The 27,988-nt window shown below is 39.0% G+C and overlaps 2 protein-coding genes across 3 annotated transcripts in view; both read right to left on the bottom strand.

Moving 5' to 3' along the window:
* Positions 1–311: 311 nt before the first annotated feature.
* On the bottom strand, positions 312–12,738 carry LOC131234791 (uncharacterized). 2 transcript variants are annotated; one of them, XM_058231748.1, is made up of 4 exons: positions 12,415–12,549; positions 4,173–4,240; positions 3,455–3,970; positions 312–856 (listed from the first exon to the last, which is right to left on the bottom strand). In XM_058231748.1, exons 2-4 carry the CDS (start codon positions 4,173–4,175, stop codon positions 632–634), a joined length of 744 nt encoding a protein of 247 aa, XP_058087731.1. In that variant the 5' UTR covers positions 4,176–4,240; positions 12,415–12,549; the 3' UTR covers positions 312–631. The 2 variants fall into 2 exon arrangements, with proteins under 2 accessions (XP_058087731.1, XP_058087730.1); XM_058231747.1 differs by lacking the exon at positions 4,173–4,240 and having other exon boundaries at positions 12,415–12,738.
* Positions 12,739–21,211: 8,473 nt separating this feature from the next.
* Positions 21,212–27,988, bottom strand: part of LOC131234328 (auxin response factor 17-like) — a 30,337-nt gene continuing 23,560 nt past the window's right edge. Inside the window, exon 3 of the mRNA XM_058231130.1 lies at positions 21,212–21,557. The gene's annotated coding sequence lies outside the window, so the exon portion shown is untranslated. The remainder of the gene's footprint in view (positions 21,558–27,988) is intronic.

Genomic DNA, 27,988 nt, shown 5'->3' on the forward strand with positions numbered 1-27,988 from the left:
CTTTTTTATGGGTACAATATCAAATTTTTGGTCACCACACTAAATACTTCAAATTTAATTATTAGAATAACATGTTGAGTCAGGGAAAGACTCGGTCAAATCTTCAAGTTCACCTGAACTGACTAGACATCAAGTCCAGTCGAGTTTTCTAACTTATGGCCAAGAAATTGACAGTTCATGTTGATCATAATAGGGAAACAAAAAGAATCTGGATACATGACATCAATACTCTATCTGGAGGGACCACAGGCTGTTGCAATCACGCTGAGCTCACAATCAACTAGAATGAATAAAAAGAACGGGAAATCATATTCAACATAACTTTCAGTGGGCCCTTACGGGTTTCATTTCTTATGAGTTTCTTTATTCCAAAGAACTATTAATTATCCGATATGGGTGCATGATACATGGATAATTTAATTTACCTCTATAAGATGCAGATCTCAAAGTCATATTCTTTGCTAAATGGGTTCAATGCCGCTTGACAGTCGGAACAGGAATGAAGAACCCAGGAAAATGTTGTTTGGGCAGAAAGAACCAATTGAAAATTTAACAGCCCATCAAAATCTGAAGGGCTGAACAGAAATCATTTGTATAAAAAATTAATACAACACTGCTACAAAGACAGCTGTTACCGGTTGGTCGCTGAACTAGTATCTGACCCAGTTGATGTCGTAGGCTGTTCGTTGGATTTTTCAGTGGAGGGTGGGGCTTTCTTCGGGCCTGGGCCAGCAGAGACTTTGACAGTGGCAGGTCTAAGAAGTCGATCTCCAAGAACAAATCCACGCCGGAATTCTTGAATTATGATGCCTTCCTTGTATTCTTGGGACTCATCACGTGCAATGGCCTCATGAAGCTTCATCAAAGGAAAATCAGAAATGGTTCAACTGAATGCCTGATGATTTTGCTAGCAAACTGTGTGGTTCGCAGAATAGTAGATTCAAAACAGAAAGGTATGAAAAAAAAATGCAGTCAAAACCAGCATGTCTGAGTCCCATTCAGCAGTACGGAGTATTGGACCTTCATTTTAGAGTCCTAAAATATGACACCTATATACGGGTATAGGGCCTATAGGAGTATAGCCCCAAAACATTAGTATCACATACAATACACAAACAGGTATGGGATATGGCAGGATATGTCATGGATACACATTTATTCACATTCTGCTGTTTTCCTAACTACTTAGGTCCTGTTTGTAGACACATAAAAATGAGTTCATCTCATTTCAGATAACAGTAATTATGTAATAGAGATCTTGATCTCTAATACATAAGTGCTGTTAACATGAACTCATTATGTAGTAAAGAAATACAATATTACTGTTAACTAAACTGAAACCAACTCATTTATAGGCGTCAGCCAAACACGGCTTTAGTTTATTCTTTGCAATATAAATATCTACAGCACTACACGTTATAGAGTGCTGAATAAAACGCGACTGACGGTAAAGTTAAACTGTCCACCTCGTGCATACAGCCAACATGTCATGCATTTTGAACAGCTCCAATGTTGTCCATACGTGACATGTTAGCCACATGCACGAGGACAATAAATTTACTGCTGATGTGTATTTGAGCAGTCCTACATTATTTATATGTTATGCCATAAATGTATCATAAAGAAATCTGAACATGGTATGACATAACAAAGAGAAGACAACGTACATCTTAATATGTTTTAGACTATCTTTAGCTCTCAAGAATTCTGCTAATTATTGTCTTCAAAATAGTATGCATCTCTATTATATATAACGAGACAAGCCTTCTAAAGATCGCACAGGTAGAAGCATTTATCAGGGGGAGAGTCCAAGATCAAATGTCTCCATTTTCAAGCCTTCTCGAGATCACACAGGTAAAAGGGTTTGTCAAGGGGAGAGATCGAGATTCAAAGCAGAAAAGAAAAGAGAAGGATGTGGAGTCCCAGATCCTAGCCAAAATGAATGTTTAGGCGTGGAACCATTTTATACATATGTCAACCTTCAGACTGGCATGACTAAGGCTAGGTTGCATCTTGTGGGTGGTTGTTTCAGCCCCCTAGGTGATTACCTAAAACCCTAAGCAGCACTTAGGACTACGAGAGGCTATATGCCTAGCGACCCAGCAGCTGAGTCGGTGAGCACCTACGACCTTGAGCAATCACTTGGGACAATGAAAGTCAATAGATACCGAGGGACCACGTCATTTCATAAGTGATCATGTAAAACCTTGAGTGAACACTTAGTAACCAAGTTGTAGCCCAGGTGGAGTCATGAAGGGCTCTAGATTCTTAGCAACCAAGTGGTTGCCTAGGGAATAGTCCTAAAACGTTCAACTGACGTTAGGCAATCTTACAGCCTAGGAGGTTATAGATAACACAATAAGCCTCGATCTAGGCCTGGTCCCTTAGGGTTCTTGCCTTCCCAAAAAAAAAAAACCTTGAACTGCCTTGACTACTGTGATATTAGTTATCAAAGCTCTTAGGGTTCTCGCCTTTCCAAAAAAAAAGCTCTTACTGTGATATTAGTTATAGATAACACAATAAGCCTCAATCTAGGACTGGTCCCTTAGGGTTCTTGCCTTTCCCAAAAAAGAAAAAAAAAATACCTTGAACCGCCTTGACTACTGTGATATTAGTTATCAAAGCACTTAGGGTTCTTGCCTTTCCCAAAAAAAAAAAAAACTCTTAGGGTTCTTACATTTCAGTGAATACACTTGTGTTTGCCTTGAGTTGAGTTATTTGAATGTAGACATCAAAGCGTGCCATAACAGTAGCGGTGGCCGTAACAACCACCACCATTACAGTTACGATACGGGTCATAACAGCCGTAATGGCCCTTGTAATGGCTGTTACGGCTTTTTTTATTTTTTGAAAAAAAAAACTGTATTATCTCCGTTACAGGGGTCATAATGGCTGTTACAGGTCATTTTTTCCATAACTGCCATTACGCCCGTTACGACCCCCTAACGCATAATGGTTGGCACCATTGCCGTTACGTTACAGCCATTATGGCACACCATGGTGGACATGTTAGACTTGGCAATGATTCAAAGACTAAGACATGATGATTGCTTCCCCCTAAATTTCTTCTCTATCTGTAACAAATAAATACACATGCCAACCATAGGATCTCACCAAAATCCTGAGAAATTTGAGGAATTTAATTGCCTGACAAGTTATTCACTATTTGCATAGGTTTCATTAAAAAAAAAACTTGATACAGGCATTGTACAACAAAAAAATAAAAAATAAGTAAAGAGATAAAATGTACTTAGATTTGCTTAACATTATATCCTCCACATTTCTCTTCCTTTAAACCTAAACAAGAAAGGTAAGTGATAAACTCAAATGACTGACTAGTAGCATGAGATAAATATAGGCGTGAATAGCTTTAAAACTTCAAGTCAAAACAGCATGGCACAAGGACGATACAAGAATAGACTATGTAAACAAGCAACTATTCCAAAATGCTTACCGAGGGATCAAATGGCTTGCCAACAGTCCCTATGACAGCAACTCGCAAGCTTCTCATGATCTCTACAAACTGCTTGTATATACCCTGATAGCTTGTGTCAATTTTCTTTTCCTTTTCCGTTTCTGTCTTAATCTGTTGCTTTGCTCTCTCAAAATTGTCCACTAATGGCAAGAGGCTCTCAATCACTTCCCCTTGAACATCAGATGTCAATGTGAATCGGTCTCTCTCGAACCTCTTTCTGAAATTGTCAAAATCCGCTTTTAAGCGAAGAAATTTATCCTTCCCAGATGCTATATCTGCTAATAACTCTGAAACTTTTTGGGCCAAATCGTTCTTCTCATTTTCAACAACACCTATTATTGCCTCTATGTCAGAAACAGTTTTCTCATCCCCATCAAGAAAGGCCTCCTTGTAAACTTGAATGAGGGTCTTCAGTGTGGGTGGGTGATTCAGATCTACATCCCCTTCCTGTTTGTTGTTCTCACTAATCTCATCATCCTCTTCTCCATCCACATTCTAGAAAATTTCTGAAGTACAGTTAGCATCTTATGATTTAAGGGAGGTAATCATAACAGTGAGTAGAATTCTTCTTTGTTAGTTTTTGACATGTAACTGTTAAGTAGATGAAATAAAAAAAACAATCACTGATTTGTCACATCTTTATTTGCCAGGCAAGCTGGGAGGCAAGTGACATAGTAATGCAAGGACAAAGACCTACCATTGGCAATAATATGAAATCACTATGCCATCATACCAAGTTATACCTCACCACACACAATTTGATACCTACAATGTCAAGTTGTTTGCTCAGACATGCCATTCAGAAAATGCAATGCCACGATCATTATGATATCTTTATTTTTTCAAGAGAATCATTATGCTATCAACCATTAGTGCAACCCAAATGGTAATGCAAATGGATCAAAGGAAAATAAAACAAAATAAAATTTGTGGGAAAGAGCCCAACAATCCACTTACCAAGTGCCGGTGATCACCAAACCCTGTCTCAAACCTTCTTCCAAAGCAAAGAAAATAGAGCATTTTATTTCCTTTCTTTAAATTTCGAATGTATTTTTTCCTGATTATTGAAAATTGGGGGGGGGGGGGAAAGAAAATTTAGGTTTTTTTGTTCTAATCCAAATCATCTGATGCTTTATGGTTCTAATACAATAAACACATACAAATTGCAATGGTTGAATCTACAGTCAGTTGGAACTTGGAAGAATGCAAATTTCTAATTTTTGTTTAATTTCATATATGTTTATAAGTTGCCAGGACAAGTCACAGGAGAGCTTGATTTTATTTTTTTTTGAAAAGAATGTAGGAGGGGCGATCCAACAGGGCAGTGATGATGTTGGATGGCAATATTGTGAAGAGTGGGTGGGGGTAGGCACACGATGAAGTACAACCTCTGTGGCCGATTAATAACTAGAGGAATCACGCAAGTGAAACAACATTTGGCACATCAAAAGTGAAAGGTCGTTGGGTGCCCTAGCGTACCAAAAGAAATAATTTTAATGATGCAACAGAATTTGCAAGCAAAAAAAAAAAAAAAAAGTGCGGAAGAGAAGATGAGATAATCTTGATGAAACTCAACAAGAGGTGTGACTTGACTATATGGGCATTGGTATAGACGACAATGCCGAATCCAGTAATGATTCAGATCAAGAAATCACATTGGTGAGGAGAGAGTGCACACACCACTCGCGAAGATGAACAGCGTTGACACATGTTTGGAGGGAGGAGGCAGTGGGACTGGTACTGGATGTGTGAGTGGGAGGGGTAGTAGAAACAGTCTTCGTGCAGGGCTGTCGTTTTATCGATACCAAAGTGACCACCCAAGCCACCTGAATGAAGCTCTCGTATAAGAAGCTCTTGCAAAGAATTCTTAGGAAGACACAACCTCGTATCAAAGACTTAGTACCCATCGTACAAGCTATACCTTGAGTACTCGGTGCTTGCACCGGAAATGTGTTGAAAATACCTTCCCAAAACCATCATCTACAACATAGCCCCATTTAAGCTCTTCAAACCCAACAACGGCAACTAATAAGGTAGACAATGTGTGTAATTTTCAGCTGAGGGCGTCCGCTACCTTATTGTCAATGCTGGCACAATGTTTTAGGTTAAATGTGAACTCTTGAAGATAAGCACTCCACTTAGCATGCCCAGCACTCAACTTCTTCTAAGAATTCAAGTAACGTAATGCCTCGTGATCAAAATAGAGCACAAACTCCTGATGAGTGAGGTAATGACACCAATGCTTCAAAGCTTGTACAATAGCATAAAACTCAACATCGTATGTAAAATACTTCTTTCGTGCCTCATTGAGTTTCTCACTGAAAAAGGCCACTAGATGTCCTTCCTGGCTACGGGCACCTCCTATGCCTATATGGGATGCATCACGAGCAACTTCGAACATTTTTCGAAATCAAGAAGTCGAAGAACTGGAGCTTCTGTCATTTTTTGCTTGATTTCTTGAAATGCCTTTGTTGCTTCTTTAGTCCAGTCAAATGGATTGGACTTCATACATTTAGTAATGGGTGTCATGATAGAACTAAAGTTCCAAATAAACATTCGATAAAATGTCACAAGCCCATGAAAACTGCGAACCTCATGAATGTTTATGGGAGTTGACCATTCAACAATGGCCCTTATCTTTTCTGAATTAGCCTTCGTGCCTTCTGCTAAAACAACAAACCCCAGAAAGACCACGCTACAACTCATGAAGGTACACTTCTTCAAATTGATGTAGAGTTTATCATAGCATAGTACTCTCATCACTTGGCGAAGATAGTCCAGATGATCTTCTCGTGAACGGGCTATAAATGAAGATATCATCGAAGTATACGACAACAAACTTGCCAATGAATGGTCGTAGAATTTGCGTCATCACCCGCATGAACGTGCTAGGTGCGTTCGTCAAGCCAAATGACCGCATAACTAGCCATTCATACAATCCATCATTTGTCTTGAAAGCAGTTTTCCATTCATCTCCAAGACGAATTCTTATCTAGTGGTGCCCGCTTCGCAAATCAATCTTCGAAAAGATTGTAGCAGTCGCCAACATGGCAAGCATGTCGTCTAAGCGTGGAATGCGACAGCAATAATTTATTGTTATCTTGTTGATGGCACGATTGTCAACACACATTCGCCAACTGACATCCTTCTTTGGTGTCAACAATGCCGGCACGGCACACGAGCTAAGTCAATCACGAATAAAGTCATTTGTTAACAATTCTTCCACCTGTTGACAAAGCTCTGCATGCTCTGTTGGGTTCATTCAATATGCTCGAAGATTTGGTAATGGCACTCCAGCTATCAGATCAATAGCATGTTGAATGTTGTGCATCAGAGACCAAATCCTGAAATTGGGGCAGAATGTCCTAAATCTCAAGTAGTTGAACAGCAACATTACTAACTAGATCAGTCTTACATCCTACCAAAACATACATGATTCCCCGTTCACGACTCTCCTCCACAAATCAAGCCATACTCAACACTGTCGAAGCCAACTTTGCCTCTTCAAATTCGTTATCTTTCATACGGTTAAGAGTAATGGGCTTTTTCTTTTCTTTTCTTTTTTTTAAAGGATCACGAGAATTTTATTGAAAAAAAAGAGAAAAGCAGAGGGATAGGGGACGCTGAGAAAGCGGGCTGCCTAAGCGCCTAAGAAAAGAAGATTACAACCCTCAAAGGAATCTACATTAGCAGCCCACTCGATGATCAGATTTTTGGATCTGCGAGCTGAGGAATCCAGCGAGCTGGACTCGTTCCTGAAAGTTCTACGGTTCCTTTCTTCCCAAACCACCTAATGGGCTTTCCTTTATATATAAAGTTGTACGTATTCTTACGACCCTTATGAACTACATCCCTGTCATATATCCACGGGCACCCTAGTAATATATGTCTGACCTGCGTTAAAATGATGTCACACCAAAGCGATTCTTCATAACGACCCAGAGAAAAGTTTACTAAGCACATCTTAGTCACAAGGATGAACGTGTCATTCACCCACACAATCTTGCATGACTTGGGATGCGTTTGAGGTTTCAGTTTCAACTTGTCCACCATGCTTTGTGAGGCCACATTCATACTGCCGCCTAAGTCGATAATGACATTGACAACCAAGGTGTCCCGTATCGGTATCGGTTGGCGTAACGGTACCCTCCGAAACCGATACGGATACGGGGGCGTAACGGCGATACGGAGGCGTAACGGCCCGTAACGGCGCAAATTTTTTTTTTTGCCAAAAAAATATGAAAAAATATTGATTAAATCCGAAATATTCTAAGCATTCCAAATATGCATTCATTTATAAATTGGAACATGTTTATGGTGGTGTAACGGTCCACTATTTGGTGAGAAGTTGTATCGGACTGTCTGATTAATTTTTTAACCAGGTAACTTGAATTTGACTACAAAATTCATATATTTAATTTTTTTTTTTAAATATGTAATTTATATACTTAACAACTTGATATTATTTCTCCCTATAGTTCTTTAAAAAAAAATGAAATTAAATTTAGGTAGATGGCGTTACCAATTTGGGGCTGACTTGGAGGACCAATCTATTCTCCAAATCAGCCTCAAATTCATGTTATTTATTGTCATTATCCCACTTATAAATTGGTGGACATTTATTGGATAGTGAATCATAAAAAAATAAAATAAAATCAAAAGGTCCTATTTTAAAAAATAAAAACTCACAAATTAATAATTAAAACTATTTAAGTAATTTGATTTTGGCATTGTGAGTTAGCAATTGCATCCATAATTTAATTGTCAAATTTTAAGTTAATATATGTCTCGTGTACAATTATTTAAGGCTTGAATTAGGAGGGACTCAGATGTAAAGTGCAACACGTGTCAAAGTTTTTTGGGCCCCACCCGTGATGAATGTGTTATATCCATAACGTCCATTCATTTTGCCAAATAATTTTAGGGCATGAGCCCAAAAATGAGGCACATCCAAAGCTCAGGTGGATTGCACCATAAAAAACAACAATAATTAAATGTTCACCGTTAAAAATTTATTGAGGGCTAGAAAAGTTTTAGATCAAGTGACATGTGTGTTTTCCCTTCATCCACGTCAATGTGACCCACTTAATAAGTTAGATTGAAAATAAACGTTACAGTGGACTTTAAGAAAATTTTAATAGTGAGCATTCTATAACCATTTTTTCCTATGGTGTGGTCCACCTAAGATTTGAATATTACTAATTTTTTGAATCCTAACATAAAATGACGTGGCAAAATGGATGGACGATATGGATAGAAAATATACATCATAGTGGGCCCCACTTGGGTCTGATCACATTGGATGGAAAATAAACGCTACCGTGCGCGTACGAATTATTTAACGTGAAAATCATTATCTTTGTTGCTATTTTTGATGTGGTCCAGATGATATCTGGATATAAGTCATTTTTTGGGCGGTGCTCTAAAATGATCTCTGAAAATAGACGAACGGTGTAGATGTAATAAATACATCACTGTGGAGCCCATATAACTTTGATCTCCTTTTAACCGTTCGTACAACTCGGAGCTCGAGGAGTGTCAGCGCGCGTCTTTGCGTGACACGTACCTACATCAGTATTAAAAAAAAAAAAGGGCAGAGAGGGAAACGAAAAGAAAAAAAGAGGGAAGGAAGAGAAAAGAAAAAAAGAGGGAAAGGGGGAGGAAGAGATTGAGAGAGAGAGAGCGAGAGAGTGAGAGAGAGAGAGAGGAAGAAGAAGAAGAAGAAGAGGAAGAAGCAGCCGCAGCCGCAGCCGCAGCCGCAGCCGGGCGCAGCCGCAGCTGCTCGAGAAGAAGAAGAAAAAGAAGAAGAAGAAGAAAAAGAAGAAGAAGAAGAAAGAGAAGAAGAAGAAGAAAAGAAAGGAAAAAAAGGTGAGTTTTTTTTTTTTTTGTTTTTTGTTTTTTTTTAGGGCCCGTAACGGCCCCGAAACGGCCGTTACGGTCAAAGAATTCCGTAACGGCCGTTTCAACCCCGTATCGCGTAACGGGTCCCACCGTTACCGTTACGTATCGGCCGTTACGGCCGATACGTAACCGATTTGGGATACCCTGTTGACAACCTTTCCACCACACGATACCTGTGTATGGAAAATATTAGTTCATAGTCATTCTTCTTGGGCCTCCTCTTTTGATGTTGTCAGAATCCTTCTGACCATCACTGATAACTTGTTGTCATTTAAGCCATCGAGGCCTTCCTTAAGTTCATGCTCGTCACCTTTTGAATCATTTTCATGTTCATCTTTCACTTGGTCTGCAATGAAGTCTTTTATCTCACAAAATTGGAGATTATGAGAGGAACACTCTGTCGCATAATGTCCACGACCACCTCACTTAAAGCAACTGTTGGTCGACCTCCCTTGCTTTACCGCAACAGACTGTCCCTGTGTATCACCGTTTCAGGGAAGAGAATTGGAAACGGATTGTATGGAGTTATGACCAATTTTCTAATCCCAAGGCAAGTTAGTGCAGGGCACAAATGGTTGTGGGTGCGAAGTGGAGCCACTAGTGGTGGGGTGGATGGATGCATAGCCCCTACCTTGAGGGTTACTGTGCCTTATCACCAACTTCTGCATTTGCATTTTTCGGGCCATTTTCTACGTCTTGTCTACGTTGTCGAGCCAAACAATTAACAGTTCTCTTTGAATCTCGAACTGTAACCCATTGCAATAACGCGTCACTTATTATCTTCGGCACCGAATGACTAACTCATAATAACATTGCATATACTCCCCCATGGTCAGATTGTCCTGCTGAAGCGTGAGGAGCTCTTGAAAAGGGTCATCTCATAATCTAGCGAGAGAAACCTTCGCTTCAATCTTGCCTTCATTTCCACCCAATTGCTTACAGGAGGAAGGCCGCACCATTGTAGATCTTCTTCGATGGTGTACCACCGGTCTTGAGCTACGCCTTTAAGTTTCAAGACAGCAAAATGCAACTTGACAACTTCTTCCATTTCATACCAACGAAAATATCACTCCATTAACTTTAGCCAATCATTGAATACTTTGGGATTCAAATTACCATTGTAAACTAGAATATCAATTTTAACATGCTTGGTGGGATCCGAAATGCGAATATTCTTTTATCCTTCAAGATAATTGGATGATCCCATCGGAGGTTGTTCATCACTCTGGCTCCTAGTTGTGCATAGCGATGTTGTTGGATCCCATATTCAGGCTCATATTTTTCTTCATGGAGATCACCAATCCGACCAAGATGCCTTAAGTCAACATTTCCGGACTCCAGTTCTCCGTCAAGGACATCCATGGAGGTTTGGTGGTCTAGATTGATACTCTTATTTGCGTTTTCAAGAACAATGGTACATCATTCCAAAGCATTCATTCTAGCTATGGAACAAGCCTCTAGATCATCCACCCGTTTTGTAATCAAATCGACCACTTGTTGCAAGGTTGTGACAATCTCATCTTGAGGATGTGTAGTCATCTTGGGATTGTAAATCTTCCATCTTCTAGTGCGGCGCATAAGACAATAGGCTTTTGCAAAGCATGCGAGAAATTTTTTTCTGTTTTTTTATTTTTTGTTCTTTTTTTTTTATAGGGAAAGAGAGAGGGCAAGGAATCGATGGGTTGGAAGTTGGAACGAGATTAGGATGTGGTGGGGTTGGTTTTTTTTTTTTTGTTTTTTTTTTAATTTTTACAGTTAGGGTTTGGTGATTTTGATATGGTAAAAGGGAAAGAAAGAGGATGCAACGTGATGGATGGATGAAGGGGAAAGATGAAAGGTTGGATTGAGATGAGAAAATTACATTTTTCTAGTTTTCCCAAGAGCAAAACTTGCTCTGATACCAATTTGATGCAAACCCAAAAGGGAAAACAAATGGATCAATAAGAAAATAAAGAGATTGCGGGAAAGATGCAACAATCCTCTAGCCGAATTCTAGAGATCACAAATGCAAGACTCTGAGCAAGGTTAACAATCCTCTAGTCTTGAACTAGAGATCACTCCCCCCCGCTACCATAGAGATAAAACAGAAAATTTCATAAAGAGATTATCAATCAACTTCTCTTATTTCATAGGCCATAGGCCCTCTTTATAACCAAATGTTACAATTTTTAATAAAGGTTATGGAATCTAACAATTTGAGAAAATAGGAAAGCACCTAAATAACAAAGCATTGTAATTAAGAAAGTGTCTAAATAAGAAGATACTTAGATAAGAAAAAAAAAATCTAAAATTATTCCCTACCTAAAATAAAGATATGAAAGAAAGAGGAAATTTCCTAATCTAAAGATTTGAAAGAAAATGAAAGTAGTGATGAGCTAAAAAGGGAAGGTGGTCCTTTTCTTGTACACATGTGCAGAACATGCACGTGTGGGATGTGGGGTGATTGCATCAATGGTTATCCATTGGAGTTTGACCGCACCCTACATGAGACCTGCTCCCAGTAATCAGAACCATTCAATTCACATACCCCACCCTGGCTACCCCCACGTTAAAAAAACACCACCAATCAGAAAATCCAGTAGCCCCCAATGCAGGCTATAGAACAGATTGTAAAGAATAAAAAGGCCAGCAGCAGGTATCCATCAAGTAAAGTTCCATGAATAGGGAGGAAAGTATTATCCAATCTGCACGGGTTTTAGGTCCTGGACCACCATGGAGGGCGCCACTGTGTAAACTGATCCAATCACAGACCGTGTGACTCACACACTAAGCTATCCACAGATATTAAAAAGACCCAAATTCCATGAACTGTATAAAGGAAGAAAAAAAAAAAAAAGCAAAACTCCATTTCGATCCTCAGCTGAAATTCCAAATGCATATAGATTCTGGAGAGGTTTTCGATCAAAAACACTTCATCGATTATCCAATAGCAACATTCGAGAATATCGAAATTAGAGAGTATAGATACAGAGAGAGAGAGAGAGAGAGAGAGAGAGAGAGAGAGAGAGGAACCAAAGAGTGGCCAGAAGCAGACGTACCGTGGAATCGGATTCTGCGATTTTGATAGAGGGTCTGAAGGAGAAGCGGCTGCTGGTAGTGGGGAATTTAAAGACAGACGAGGGAAATTTGGGAACGCCTAGATTGGATATGGAGAGGAGGGGATGGTTTTGGAGGAATGTTACGGTTTTTAGGGTTTTGGAGGGAGAAGTTCGAATGGAAGAAAGGCGAGGATGAGCAAGAGAGAGAGGAGTTGAGATAAAATCAACAACAGCCATTTGAACTTCGAATTAGAAGACCCACGCTTTTGATAGATAACCCCTACTAAAATCTCTCTCTCTTTCTCGACCCTCATCTGCTGAAATTGGATACTCAGCTGCTGAAATGGACGCAGATTCGGTGGTGTTGCCCACAGGAACCGCAACGTGGTGATGTGTTGGGCTCTGTGGGATCCATATTGATGTATTTTTATATCTGATCCGTCCATCCTCTTTTAAAAATCATTTCATGACATGAAAAAAAATTTCAAGACAATGAAGCTCGAATGGACCACACCACAGGAAAGACTATGGATAGTGACACCCACCGTTGAAAACATCCTAGGGCCCACCGTAATGTTTATTTTCAATCCAACCTTTTGATAAGGTCACACAGACATGGATGAATAGAAAACACAAATATCAGCTTGATCCAAAACTTCTGTGGCCCCCAAGAATTTTTTAACGGTGGGCGTTCAGCGAACACTGCTTTCTATGTGTGGTCTATTTGAGCTTTTGATGCGTTTCATTTTCGGGCTCATGCTTTAAACGAACGGAAAAACCCGATGGACGGAATGGATATAAAATTAATATATCAAGATGGGCCCCACAGCGCCCAAGTCATCACCACACCACCTTATGGGGTGGTGTGAGCAACACCAACTTATCCGCGGCTTGCTGAAATTAGAGAACTGACACGCCTAAAGGCAACTGTACGAAAATCCACGAGGGAAAGCTTGGATCATACACAGTTGTTACAGTGACGATGATGTGGGCCACATAAATGGTTGGTCATGCTGTGAATGGAATTGTAAATAAGAGATCTTCACCATCCAATTATCTTGAATGCAAATGAATGGTTTGGGATAACATGGGCAATAGTTGTTGGCTGATGGACGGTTTGTACAATTGATATAGCAGGCCTGCATTGCGGACGTTGGACTGATCACACGCTGGGCCACGCACGCGATGATGTTGCACTTGTTCGGTAAGGGTGTAAATACCCAACCCCTTTCAAGTGTAGAGGACCCCGGAACGAGGAATCACAGTTGTATTCTAGAGGGTGGAGACCACTTCTAACTGGAGTCCTATGATAGCTTGGGCTCCGAATGTAATCATAAAAAGGAGTCCCCATCCTTGCTCTTCGGAGACTCATCGTTGGCATTTTGGTTTGTTTTCAATCATGTGTAACATGTGTAGGCACCAAGCCGGTTAATTTTGATCGCAAGCGTTGAAATAAATAAATATGTCAAATATAAACGTATATGAATAGATTTTAAGAAAATTGATCATTTACTCGGTCATTTGTAGAAACTTATAATGATCCGGCAATAATTAAATGGCGATGTTTTTCGTTCAAAGATGAGTTACTTCATGTCTTCCACAAGAAAGGACTTTCAAAATACAATGTAATCAAATAAAATGAAAAAAAAAAAAAAAGCTCATAATTAATCGCAAGAATGCATCTCTTGAAAGAACTACATGATATTGGATAGAGATCAAATCTAGTGTATGAGCATGGGTTACAAATAAAGATTATAGCTAAGAATTATTGTTACTTGAATACCGCTACTCCTAAGATAAGTTGAGATAAAAGATAAATTTGTTTGGTTAGTTGGTTGTGTTGGAGATTTTGTTTTTGTTATATTCTTCTACTATTTATACAGTTCTATTACACAGTTTATTCTTCCACATCATTCTTCCATTACGGTAACGATTACAGTAGTAAAAAAAAAACAATTTTCTAAATCTTTCTTTCTGTTACGTTTCTCTTTTGTGATTGTTCCTCTTTTGTCTCTCAAGATTTGTTCCTCTCGGACACCTTTTGTATCTCGAACTGCTCAGCCGTGTTTTTCTTTTCGCTCATTAAACTTTTAGATAACTCGACCAACCACTAACATGTAAAATTGAATTTACGCCAGTTATGATTCTGCAAAAAGCACTCCAAGTAACTTAAATATCTTTTCACCCATCTCATATTTCTCATGCAATGCCGCATGTTGCCCTCCTATTGGTTTTTCTCAGAATGGCCAGAAATAGGGTACAACATTGTCCCCCACGTCGCTTTGCCTTTAAGAAAAAGGTGAAGGCAACGTTGTTCCGTTGCCCAATGTAATAAATGCAATCGATCGTTATTCTACGTGTTGTCTCTCTATTGATTCTACATAACTGAGGTCGTACAAAAATATATCATTTGCACCGCCCTTCTATATTGTCCATGTGACACATCGCATAAAATCATATCATGCAAGGAGTCATGATAATCCTTTTATTAATGAACACATATTGCGGGCGATATATAAACGACTCCAAGTCGCTTCTTTTTTTTCACATTTTACTTCTTATTTCTTATGTCGGACATCCTTTCTAATTATCTCCTTTCAATTATCATGGTTGCATCTTCCTCATCTTCCGTTCTAGCCTTCCATCTAGAATCGTTCATCAAATATCTAAATGTTTTGTTTTTAGGAGTGCACGATGGCTTCTTGTTCAATACTCCAATCAAACAAAACAAGGCATTGTTAACACTCGGTCCAACCTTTCACACTCGGCAATCACTCATGAACAACTTCGTGAGATCGAACCAAGTTTCCCAAAATGTTTCGATGAAGTTCTTCTAATTCAATGCATCAATCTCCTAGTTCCTTCTAATGCATTTAAGTCTCCAAGAGCATGGTCGAAATTGATGAACGGTTAGGCAGAATGGTTCACACATGTTAAAGCACAGCATTGTATTACATGGAAGCAGGCAGGAATCTATAAATGTATTAGACTCTCCTTACAAGAATATCCAACCAACACCTTCCTTATTGCAGTGTTACCAACTTTCTGGAGTTGGTCAACTAATACATTCCATTTTGAATGCGGCCCCATGGGTCCAACAGTATAAATGCATACCCACCCACCTTTTGCCCTTTGGTGAGCCTATTTATCTGGGCGTTGCTTTGAAGAATCAACATGCCTTCACTCTTCCAAACAAGACCAACGAGGTGTATTCCACCTTCATGGTTCTACAACGCAAACCTCATGATGAAGTAGATGAACAAGAACACACGGCTTTCCTTCTTATGTGGATTTGCTCCAATGTGAGTTAATTTTGAATTGTTTCCTCCAATGTGATTCATGTGTGATGTGTTTTCCCCCAAACTAGAGCATACGGCATAAAATTAAAACCCCTTTCATGTGGACGGCTTGCATCTGCTACGAGATAATCCAATGGGCCCCACACAAGATATAGGACGGGTTCAATAGGTGAGTCCCTTACGCAGGAATGTTATTTAGCCTTTTCTTTCTCTTTCTTCTTCGTTTTTTTACATGAGAGGAGGCCATTTTGGCCATTAGGGCTATTCCGCCTCCATGGCACCCACTCTAGCGAGCTTTTGGTGTGCATCCGGTGTCATTCCCTCCATTCTAGCAAGATTTTGAGTATTTTTTTAAAAAAGATTTTCAACCACACTCTCCGACGAAAAATGTATGACCGTCAAAGGTAAATTTAAGTTAGGATAATAGTGGTTTTTGCGTGTTGTTTTTTATGGGTATCAATAATGGAGGTTTATGAAAGGGAGGAAGGTGTGGTAGTTCCCTTTATAATTAGTTTTTTTTTTCATTCAGCATAAATGGTGGGAGATTGTGAAATGGATGAATTCTGTAATAAAATAATGTTATAATAGATAAATTTTTAAATAGAAGAATATTATAATTGATGAATGTAAGAAATGTCAAAATTGAAGAATATTATAATGGATGAATGTTAATATGGAAGAATGTTATATGGTGGATAGAGGTGGGCATCGAGTCGAGTCAAACCGAGTTAGGTCCAACTCGACTCAATCCGGTTTTGCCAACTACCTTACCCGAACTCGATCCGAACTGATTCCTGACTGGCCTGACCCGAATCGAGTCCGACTCGGTCACGGAAACCGAGTTGGGTACGATTCAAATCAAGTCTTTTGTTTTATTTTTATTTTTTTGAAAAATTCGTAAAAATCAAAAATATGAAAAAATTTCAAAAAATTGTAATAATAATTTTATTTTATTTTTTTTAAAGAAAGAAAGAAAGAAATTAAGGCTAACTTTCCTAAGTTAATAAATAACTAATTTTACATAGATTTTAGTATAATTAATTTTGGGTTCATGTTTAGCAGCTAATCCGCGTCCGTCCCAATTAATCCAGGGCGAGCCACCAGCGGCCTGCACGGCTGCACCCGAGGTCTCAAGCCTGGGCAGACCACCTGCGGCCTGCACGACTGCATTTGAGGTCCCGAGCTCGAATCAACACAAAAAAAAAAACCATATAAAATTAACCTACCCGATGAATGGACGAGGATGACCGGTGAAGATAGGGTGCTAGGCTACTGACTGGCCTGGATTCCGATCGAGGTCGATGCGGCGCCGGTTTGGGTAGGGTTAGGGTTCGGGTAGACGAAAGAAAGGTAAAGGTAAATAGGAAACAAAAAATTTTGACTTTATAGTATCCGATTCTAGATCGGATTCGACTAGATCGGATTCCGGATTGGATCGGATCAATTTGCTAAGTGACCCGAACTCGACTCAGTCTAGCTTCGGATCCGAGTGGGTCTACTTGATCCGACCCTGGCTTTCGGTTCGGGTCGAGTCGGATCCTACCTACCTGGTGGATCGCCGATATTAACTGTGGATCGCTGATATTCACTATGAATGACCATTATTCAGTGTGGATATCCGATATTAATTGTGGATCACCAATATTCACTGTGGATTGCCGATAGTCAGTGAAGATCGTCGATACTCACTATGGATCGTCGCTACACACTGTAGACCGCCGCTATCCACTATGAATCACCGATTCGATAAAAATAATCATAACTTCCCTGTTACATGTTCGATTTGAGTGATCGTGTACTTGTTAGAAAGATAATTTGATAAACTTTCAAAGAGCTTTGGAATCATCTCATTTGAACACCATTTAATTGTTCAAAAGTGGGCTCAAAGTTCATTAATGATTATGTATCATTAATGTGCATTGTGGATCATCGATCCAACGAAAATGATCATAACTCCCTCGTTATTTCAGTTATAACCGTTCATCCATTTCAACACTCTTCCATTATAACATTCATCCTTTATAACATTCATCCATTTTAGCATGTATCACATTTATCCATTACATTATTCTTCCATTTCAAAATTCATCAATTACAATATTCTTCCATTGCAAAATTTATCTTTTTCATAAACTCTCAACATTCATACCTAACAAATAAAACATTTATAAAAGGAACCACCACGCCCTACTCTCTTTTACAAACTCTCACCATTAATACCCATAAAAAATAATACACAAAAGCCGCTATTATCTTAACCTAAATATACATTTGGTGATCATAACTTCTATGCCCGAGAGTTTGGCCGAAAATTTTCAAAAAACCACTCAAAAGCTTGCTAGAATAAAAGGAATGACGCTGGATGCACACCAAAAGGTCGCGAAGTGAGTGTTATGGAAGTGACAACAGTCCTAACGACTAAAAAAGTCCCCTCCCGTGAAAAAAAAAAAAACGAAGAAGAAAGAGAAAGAAAATGCTAAATGGCCTTCACATGTAAGGGATTCACTTATTAAACTCATCATACATCTTTGTGGGGCCGACTAGAACGTCTTGCAGCAGATTCAAACTGTCCACATGAAAGAAATTTTAATTTTATGCTATCTGCACAAGTTTCAGGGCAAAACTTATCATGGATGGAACATACCAAAAGAAACAATTCAAAATTAACTCACAATATTAATGTAGTTGGGGGCCACAAACAGTTTCAATTTTTTTTTGAGATGACCCTAATATAGATTCACAATTGTTCGATTAAAGTGAACGGATCAAATCAATCAAGGTGTAACCTCCAATCATTAATTTAGTAGAGTCCACATTCTCATTTTTAAAACCTAATAAACTTTAGCAAAGTACGAGGAGAGTGGTAGATGGACATTTTATTCTTAGAAAAAGCCAAATAATAACCAAAGGGCTAAAAACAGATATGAATTCGCCTATATTAGATGGAGGGGCATTTCAATTAATAACCCCAGCCTCGAGGGAGTTGTAAGGTCGCAAGGCATCATAAATTGAATGCCGTCCTGTTGCACCTACTTTGTACAAGAGGGCCACGTACTCGGTAATCCGGACCGTTGATAAGATAGTTTCTACTGTGGATGGCCATTTTCCCTAAAACTGCTGTTATTTAGATGAATGCCACGACCATTGGATGTGCTTCAATGAATGCCACGACCCCCAAACCATGGGCCCTACTTGTACCCATTAGCGCATCAGGACCTAAGACAAGTTCTAGACTGGGCGATGTTTCACCACCGTTTTTCCAAGAATGGTTTTCATCCACCGTACACGTTGCACAAATGCACGGACGATATGTTCCATTCAACTGCGGGACTACTGTGGATGGAGCATCGGCCAAAATACTGACGGGTGTATTAATCTTAACCTTTGATTTTGGGCAATGAATCTGGACCGCTGGTCATTATATTTATTACCATCCAATTACTAGGCTAGATGGACTTCTCAGCGCCATGCTTCATCGAAAATGGGCCTTATGATTTGGAAGGTCTGGATAGATTCTTATATATGCCGTGCGTACAATTAATGAGACCCAGTCTTTAAAAAAATGATGGTGAACTATCATCGACAAAAAACGGATTGGCTAAACGAAAAATCATCAAGTTGGGCCCACCTCATCAACGAGGGAAAGCTTGGATAATACAGATTTGCTACATTGACAATGGAATTGGAAGAAAAGAATTGCAAATAAGAGATCCTCACCATCTAATAATCTTGAATACAAATGAATGGTTTGGAACAATCTGGGCAACAGTTGTTGGCTTCCGTGCCAAAGGTGGGCCGTACTTACAAGTGATATGATACAGCAGGCCTGATCACGGCTAGGCCGCACACAATAATTGTTGTGCTTGTTAAGTGAGGCTGTAAAAATCCAAATCTCTTCATATGGAGAAGACCGGGGAACAGGGAATCCTAGTTGTATTATAAAGCGTGTAGACCTCTTGCAATTAAAAAGTCCATGATGGGTTGGACTCTGAATGCAATTACAAAAAGGAGTCTCCATCTCCACTCTTTGAAGACTTGTATGAGGTTGTGTGAGATAGAGAGGGAGATTACGGTAAACATGGCTTGCTTACGCAATCTCTCTCCCTTTGTTCTCCAGCTCAGTCGATATTTAATTATTATAAATTGAAAATTAGGATTGTTAATAGATATATAATATAGTTAGATCCTGAATAACTAATATAAATCCCAACTCAAAGCAAGAATATTAGCGGAATTAATGGGTCTCTCTGAGTCAAGGCAAAATCAGACCCAGTACCAAGTTTCCAGAGTCTCAGCTTGAAATTTCACGGAGTCGAGCCGGCCAAATTTCAAATCGAGTCAGCAAGTTTTAGGACTATGGTCTATGGTCCCTGGGTATGCAAAAGAACAAAGCGCATAACAGTTCCACAATCACCTGATCATCCACCCAACCCATGTGATTTTCATGCTATATTCATCATCAGAAAATCAAGTATGTTGTTATCATTGCTTTTCATCTCTGGCTGCCACTGAAAAATGAGTCGTCTCATTTAGCTAATAACTTATGTATTAGAGATGATAGTTCATATAAATTATGGGTTATTAAAATTATTTTAATCCTCACCAAACTCTCTAATACACAAGTACAATTAACTAAAATGAGATGAACTCGCTTTCACGTTGCCCTGAAAGAGGCCCCTTTTTAAACGTAGGCATGTATTAGAGATCATGACCGTTGGTTATGAATATTATGTTTAATCCTTATAAAAAAGGAAATATGATCTCAAGGACATAATTATAATAACTAAAATGAGATGAACTCATTAAATGATACCTTGACACTTAAAAATGATTTTGTCTCATTAATTAAGAGTAATAATGTATTGGTGATCACAAGTTCATATAAAATTACGAGTTATCAAGATTACATACAAAATCTCCAAAAAAAAAAAAAACACCCCCACCAAAGTTCAAATATAACGTTTAATCTGTATTAAAACCTGTAATACACTACTGCTACCACAATCAGCATACATTGCTGGCCTGCTTGATGTCCTACATATCGAAGAGCTCGTGGGGTCCACAACTCAGCATGTAAGTAAATGTCACAAATACCCCTGGATCACACTAGCCTTCCTTCTCAACTAAATAGCTGTACAATTTGATACAGTTGCATGGTTTGGCCAACTATACGTGAAGGTCATGGTCAAATAGACACCATGATATATAAACTATCTAAATAATGTGAGAGACCATAATTTTAAAAAATAATAATAAATAAATAAATAAAATAAAAAATATTGGAAGAATTCATAAAACCTTCAATCGATGGATCGAAGAATTGTCGATAATAGTGGGAAACAAGCATAAAGTTTGCACCAACCAAGAAAAAGGACACATCATACAGCCAGGATCTTTCAATCTAAGGTCCTGTTGGTGCATAGGGGATCTACTGAGAAGCCCCCCATCTCAATGGGGCGGATCATTCAGTCTACCTGTAGAAATTGAAAACCCTAGTATTGTACAATCTTTCCTCACGTAATGCATCATAGACCCAAAATCTTAAACAAACCATGTCAACATTTCAATTTTTCCATCCACAAAATGCAACTTCAATGCAACTAAAATGAAGAGAATATGACCCTACCCTATTGGCAGAGCCACAGTCGACGAGCTGCTAAGAAATTTTGGCAACTAATTCCGCACAAAAATACAAGCATTGCTTAAGAAAGTCATGTCTAAGTTTTCATCAAATAATGTTTAATTCAAGTACGAGTATAGAATAGCAAGTACACCTAGTCAGATAAAAAGAGCGTTACTGCCAGAGTCAGATAAGAGTCAGCTTCCAGTCTTCTCAATAGTTACCTACATAAACCGCAGAGAGAAAAGAATATCACCCAAATTGGTATTGGAACAAAAAAAAAATGAATAGAAAATTCACATTATACAAAAAGCAAGTCTTGACATGTCTTAAGCATAAATAAAGAAGATAAAAGCAGATTAAAACAATGAAATTCAACTAAATCCTAATGATTATGTGTGTGAGATGAGCTCCCACACGTGATCGTGTGGGGTGCGCACATGTAATCATGAGAATCCCATGTGATCTTTTTATGGCTATAGTGATTGGAAGGCAGATTGCATCATTTACTGACAGATTCGACAATGTCACTCTTGAGTGATCCTACGCTCCAAAGATCACTACTATGCTTTCCACCTTGAATAACTTTCCATTCTCTCAAAATTAGGATCCCAGGAGGAACTTTCCCCAGGATTGCCCTCATTAGAGAGCCTAAAATAGGTACAAGGAAGAAACGTATTCTTGCTTCCTAACCATTCCATCCTCTTGATGACAGAAGGAACTTCATCAAGGATTTCCCCCAAGAGGGAGCCCAAGATAAGAACAAGGAATAAACAAGTTATTATATCTCAACCCTATAGCAATGCTTGCAGTCTCCTTGTGGCTAATCGCACTTTCCCAACATTCACTCTAAAGACCCAAGACCACTTCAAAGCATCGCAGAACTCTGAGGTCCTTGTATAATCAAGAGATGCCCCCCCAAAAAATAAGTTCATTGTCCGCAAACTGTAGATAGGTCACAAATTGATTCTGATTGCCAACATCAAAGCATCTAATGCAATTGATAAATAAGGCCCTAACCATCGGTAAACTAGGACTTTCGAGCACCATAGGGAAAAGAAGAAGAGATAGTGGGTCACCTAGCCGAATACCTTTCAAACTTGAGAAAAAGGACGAACATATCAGCCTTAATGGAGACATCTTATGCAACAAAATTAGAGTCTAATTGGCTAAGCATGATAATATCCTCTTTTCTTCAATAAACAGACTGAACACGCATCCTCCACATTGAAGCTTTAAACTGTAGCTACCTGATGGGAAGCAGCTCCTTAAAGTTTACAACATAATAGGAGAGAAAACTAATGAGAACGATGTGGGCCCCACGGACAAAGACAGGCCCATGGCTGTCCAGAAGACCCATAAATTGGGTCCATAAACTGTTTTCTAAAAGGTTCATATCTTTGTTAGAAATTGTTTTCATTTAAGAATTTTTAGGAAGTCGAAGAACCTATAAAAGGAGAAGGCAATAGCATTGTGAACCGTTCCAAATTTGAGATTGAATGAATAGTGTTGTTAATAGTGTCTCCATTAAAATCTTCAAGGTGAGATTCCTAGAAAACCTTAGTCCCTCCCTCTATAAAAGGGGAAGGCCATAACATTGTAAACCATTCCTATGCTCACTGTTTCCCTACTTAGTTTTAGTTTTCAATGTCACTAATCAAACCACCAACCCATAACTTTCAAGCTCTAAAAACCTTCTTCATTGATCTGGCCCCATTACCCTTTTAGGCCCTTCATCCCACCCTTCTTTTACCACCTCCAACAATCCCTCTTTAGCCCTCTTTAGCCCTCTTTAGCTATAACAGTCTTCTTTCAATGCACATCAGCAGAAGGCGATCAGTCCTCAAATTAAGATGACTGTCCTACATCACTATTTTTTTATTCTTTTTTTCTTTTTCTTTTTTAAATTTCTATTAGGTATCATATTTTATCCGCAAATGCTTGCTTTGGCAACAAAATTCGTTTTTGTTTTCTTTTGTTCTGTTTTTTTTTTTTCTTGATGAGCAAATGACTATGGATTTCATTAAAGAAACGGAAAAAAGGACACAGAAAGCTAACAAAGAAAAGATCAGGATACATCCAGTGTTCGAGATGTCGTTATTGCTACAAGTTTCGGTGGTTGGAGATAAAGATATAATATCGTTATCGCCGATAACTGGAAATGTAGGGAAAGGGGGGGTAACAGGGAGAAAATGGTGGAATTTTTCAGTGAAACTTCAGGACATACCTAAATACACATATTTACATATTCAAGAATGAAAAAAATTACAAAAAAAAAAAAATGCATTTAATAATAAGTTTCCATTTAATGGGGGCTAGGCGGAGGCTCCGAGCGCCAATGAGGGGCCACCGTGATGTATGAACTTTATCCACACCGTCCATCCCTTTTTTCATATCATTTTATAATATTATCTCAAAAATAGAGAAGATTGAAATCTTAAATGGGCCACACAGTGGTGATTCAATATATACCATTGAAAATTTTCTTAGGGACCAAAGAAGTTTTAGATCAAGATGATATTTGTTTTTTAATTTCATCCATGTGTATATGACATCAAGGGGTTGGATGGCAAATATACGACACAGTGGGCCCTAGGAAGGTTTCAACGGTGGACGTCCTTAGCATCGCTGCGTCCTATGGTGTGGTCCACTTGAGCCTTAGATATTCCTTATGTTTGGTCCATTACTCTAAAATGATATGAAAAAAGTGATGGACGGTGTTGATAAGATTCATACATCATAGTGGCCGCTAAGTGGCACTCAGAGCCTCCACCCGTCTCGAGCTTCGAACAGGCGGGGTACTACCTAATCCGCGCCCCTGCTGAAGCAAGACTTCCTACTGATGTGACGTTACCGGGTTATGTGGGCCCCAATATGGTGTATGTTTTGTATCCACACCGTCCAACCATTTGGAGATATCATTTTAAGGCATGAGGTAAATAATGAGTCAGATCCAAAGCTCTAGTGGACCCCACCACAGAAAACAATGGGGAGAGTGACGCCCACCGTTAAAAACTTGTAAATAGAGCCACAGTGGGGAGAGTGATGCATAGGATGCTAAGTGGAGTCCACCATGATGTTTTTAAAAAATCCACCCTGTCCATCCATTATTTTAGATCATTTTAGGACATTAGAAAAGAAATCATGTGGATCCAAAACTTAGGGCAGCAGCACAAGAGGAAATAGTGGAGATTTAGTGACCACCATTTAAACATTTGTCTGCCCACAAAAGTTTAGTACAAGGCTACTAATTTTGTGTTTTCACTTTATACCAGTGGAAATGAACTTATAAACAGTTTGGATGGCATATAAACATCAAGATGGTGCCCAAAGAGGTTTCAACGGCAGAAAAATCTTCATCGAGTGTTCATTCTCGTATGGGGCCACCTTGAGTTTTGGATCCAGCTGATTTTTGGTCTCATCCCTTAAAATGATCTGAAAAAATGGATGAACGAGGTGGAATTTTCATCAACATCATGGTGGGCCCCACGTAGCATCCCAGTGAAGGAACTTCCCGCTGGAGGCTTGCGCAGGAAATCTCCGTCCACAAACGAAGTGGGTACTCCCCTGACATTATCCAAGCATGAAACGTTGGTCTATGTGGACGCCGACATGATGTATGTGTCTCATCCATGCCGTCTAATCCATTTTTCCAGATAATTTTGTGTATGAACTCAAAACTGAGTTAGATCAAAATCTCAAGTGGGCCACACAGTGTTGATTGAACTCTCACCGTTAAAAACTTCTTGGGGCTACAAAAGTTTTAGATCAAGCTGATATTTGTTTTTTGACTTCATCCAAGTCTGTATGAGCTAATCTACAGGTTGGATGTCAAATAAACGTTACAGTGGGCCATAGCCCATAGGAGATTTTTAATGGTAGATGTTCAATCATTATTATTTTCCCATGGTGTGGTCCACCTGAGATTTTGATATCTCATTTATGAGGAAAATGATTAAAATGATGTGTAAGCATGAATGGACGGTGACAAATTGATCATGGTGGGGCCCACATAGCACTGACCACTAGCCCCTGGTTAGTGGCAACGTTATTAGCCAAACCATGCCCTTGTATATCGAAAGGGGATTGAGTAGTGAGCAACTCACTACGGTTAGCGTACTCAGTAAACTCTATGAGGTCCACCATGATTTATGTATTTTATCCACTCCGTCCATCCATTTTCCCAGATAATTTTATGGCTTAAGCCCAAAAATGAAGCATATGCAATGTTCAAATGGACCACACCACATGAAACAGTTGAATTGAACATCTACCGTTGAAAATTTCTTGGGGGCCACAAAAGTTTTGGATCAAGCTTATATTTGTGTTTTCCGTTCATCCGTATCTTTATGATCTTATGAACAGGTTGGACTACAAATAAACATCACTATGGGGCCTAGCAAGGTTTCAATGGTGGAAATCATTATCCCCACTGTTTCTTGTGGTATGATACACCCGATCTTTGGATATGATTCAAATTTAGGCTCAACCCCTTAAATTAGATGGAAAAGGGGATGAACGGCGTGGATAGACACATACACTCAAGATGGGCCCAAATTGGTTTACTCAGTACGATAAAAGCGTACCAACTCATACGCAATCGGATTTCTTCCGCATCTTCAAAGTTTCGAAGTTAATAATAATAAATAAATAAATAAAACCAACCCTAAAATTCCGTTGAAGAGCCAATCACACTGAAGAAAGAGGGTTTTTGAGGGAGGGTTGTTGCCGAAGAAAGAGGGGTTTTCTTACTTGCAAATCGGAATGAAATCTTTGAAGATTGGCATTGTTGATGGAGGTGTTCTTCTGAGCTCCGAGTTTTGATCAACCAAGTACGATATCATCTCAGTTCCGATATTTTTTCAGATTTTTTACCTATTTATTAAAAATACATATTGTTGGCTACAATTTTCCCGTAATAGGTAGCGTGGTTGGTGGCCATAGTCGATATTGTCGACAGTAATCCAAAATTATAGGCCATAATCAATAATCCAAAATTATTGGCGATATTTCGCCAATAATCCGAAAAGAAATGAAAAAATGGAGTTTCGATGTCGCTAGAATGGCGATACCGATATTGTCGGTGATAATATCGATATTTCGTCAACAATGGAAACACTGGATACATCAACACCTGAGGAGCCTTGATGTAGGTAAAAAAATCATAACGCTACTAGGTTAGGTCAAATGGAGTGTTTACCCAAACTAGGAGTTACGCCCTGATACTAAACCATTCATTGCCTATATTTAGACCATCATTCCAGCGAATAACTTGTATTATGAAGCATGTTCGATGGTGTCCCCTTTCATGTTCTCCAGCAAGGTCTACAACTAAATCTAAAGAATCCCCGAATATATTGTGGTTTCTCTCTTTCCATATTTCCCAACAAATTGCATACAATATGAGTTGTTTTGTATGGTATATCTCTTGGAATTCAACTATGGTGTATATGATCTCACTGGGCTTCTAGCTCACCCAATTTGATAAACTCTTTTAGGTTCAGGGAATGAGGAATGAACGGTAGAAGCAAGGTATCTAGATGATTACTTTTATAAAAATTTCACCTTTAGTTTATTTTTATTTGGACAATTGTGATAAGATAAAGTAGAAACTTGAGTGAGAGATGATGGCAATAGTTGAGTAGAATTTGAATTCATAAATTTTATTTTAATTTTTAGTTTTGGATAATTAAATAGTTGTTTAGTTTTGCATACGATATATTGGATGAGAATGAAATGTATAAACACGTTTAATTTAGTTCATACCCTAGACCTCAGGATCAGGGTCATCATACTCGGGTTCCAGATTTCAGGGCTTGACATTGAATGGGCTGTTGTTCCAGCTTAGAAACTGCCCGTCCAGGTTTGAACACAATGCCTCCAAGGGCGCCTAGCAATAGATAAGAAGATTGGGACTGCTATCTTCACTTCTCTTACAGATTATGCATCTATTGGGAAGGTGCATACCTTGGCTTTGCAATTTGTCCACTTTTAGGATCTTTTATCTGATTGCAAGCCATAAGAACGCAGGGTTTCTTCAGGTTGGCACCCAGTGTCAAACTGATGCCATAACTTTCATCATGAATCCAACAATGTGACATTCAAACTCAAGCTAGGGCATTCTCTGTAAGCAACGTGCTACGTCGGAACTTGGTTGTAGCACTTGATAAAGTGGTATGGTGAAACATGTTTCAAGTAGCCGACCCTAATTAATTGGGAATTGGGATACGACTCAGATGATGATGATGGAGAATGCAACTACTCTTGGGGGAGCAGGGATTTCAATTGCAGGGCTCCAAATGATCTAAATATCAGCAGCTACTCTTGGCAACAACATTCCTTCAGAAACATCAAAATATCCAATGATTAAAATATTGGCCTAGAAAAAAATGACGAAAACCTCTGCTGCACCTCTACAACCCATACTTGAGTCAGTTTTCAACTACTCAACACTCATTGATTCTTTTTTTTTTTTTCCCAGTTACTTTGCACATTAGAAGTTTATAAGAACTACCACTCAGTTCTTCTCATTGACTGCTACCGGGAACTCCCACTAATGTCCAAAACTGACCTCAACCTAGCCCCACCCAACCCTCTCTACCTTCTTGCCTCACGAAACATATTACCAACAATGACAATGAATTTGAGAAGATCA

This window comes from Magnolia sinica, chromosome 19 (genome assembly GCF_029962835.1).
Source record: "Magnolia sinica isolate HGM2019 chromosome 19, MsV1, whole genome shotgun sequence".
Classification (NCBI taxonomy): Eukaryota; Viridiplantae; Streptophyta; class Magnoliopsida; order Magnoliales; family Magnoliaceae; genus Magnolia; species Magnolia sinica.

What these genes read in the sequence shown, in the direction of transcription:
- LOC131234791 (XM_058231747.1), bottom strand. Translation starts at nt 12,651, where the DNA reads ATGGCTGTTGTTGATTTTATCTCAACTCCTCTCTCTCTTGCTCATCCT. An exon ending in TCGCAGAATCCGATTCCACG is followed by an intron (nt 3,971 to 12,414) that starts GTACGTCTGCTT and finishes GAAATTTTCTAG; the next exon opens with AATGTGGATGGAGAAGAGGA. An exon ending in GCAAGCCATTTGATCCCTCG is followed by an intron (nt 857 to 3,454) that starts GTAAGCATTTTG and finishes CCTTTGATGAAG; the next exon opens with CTTCATGAGGCCATTGCACG.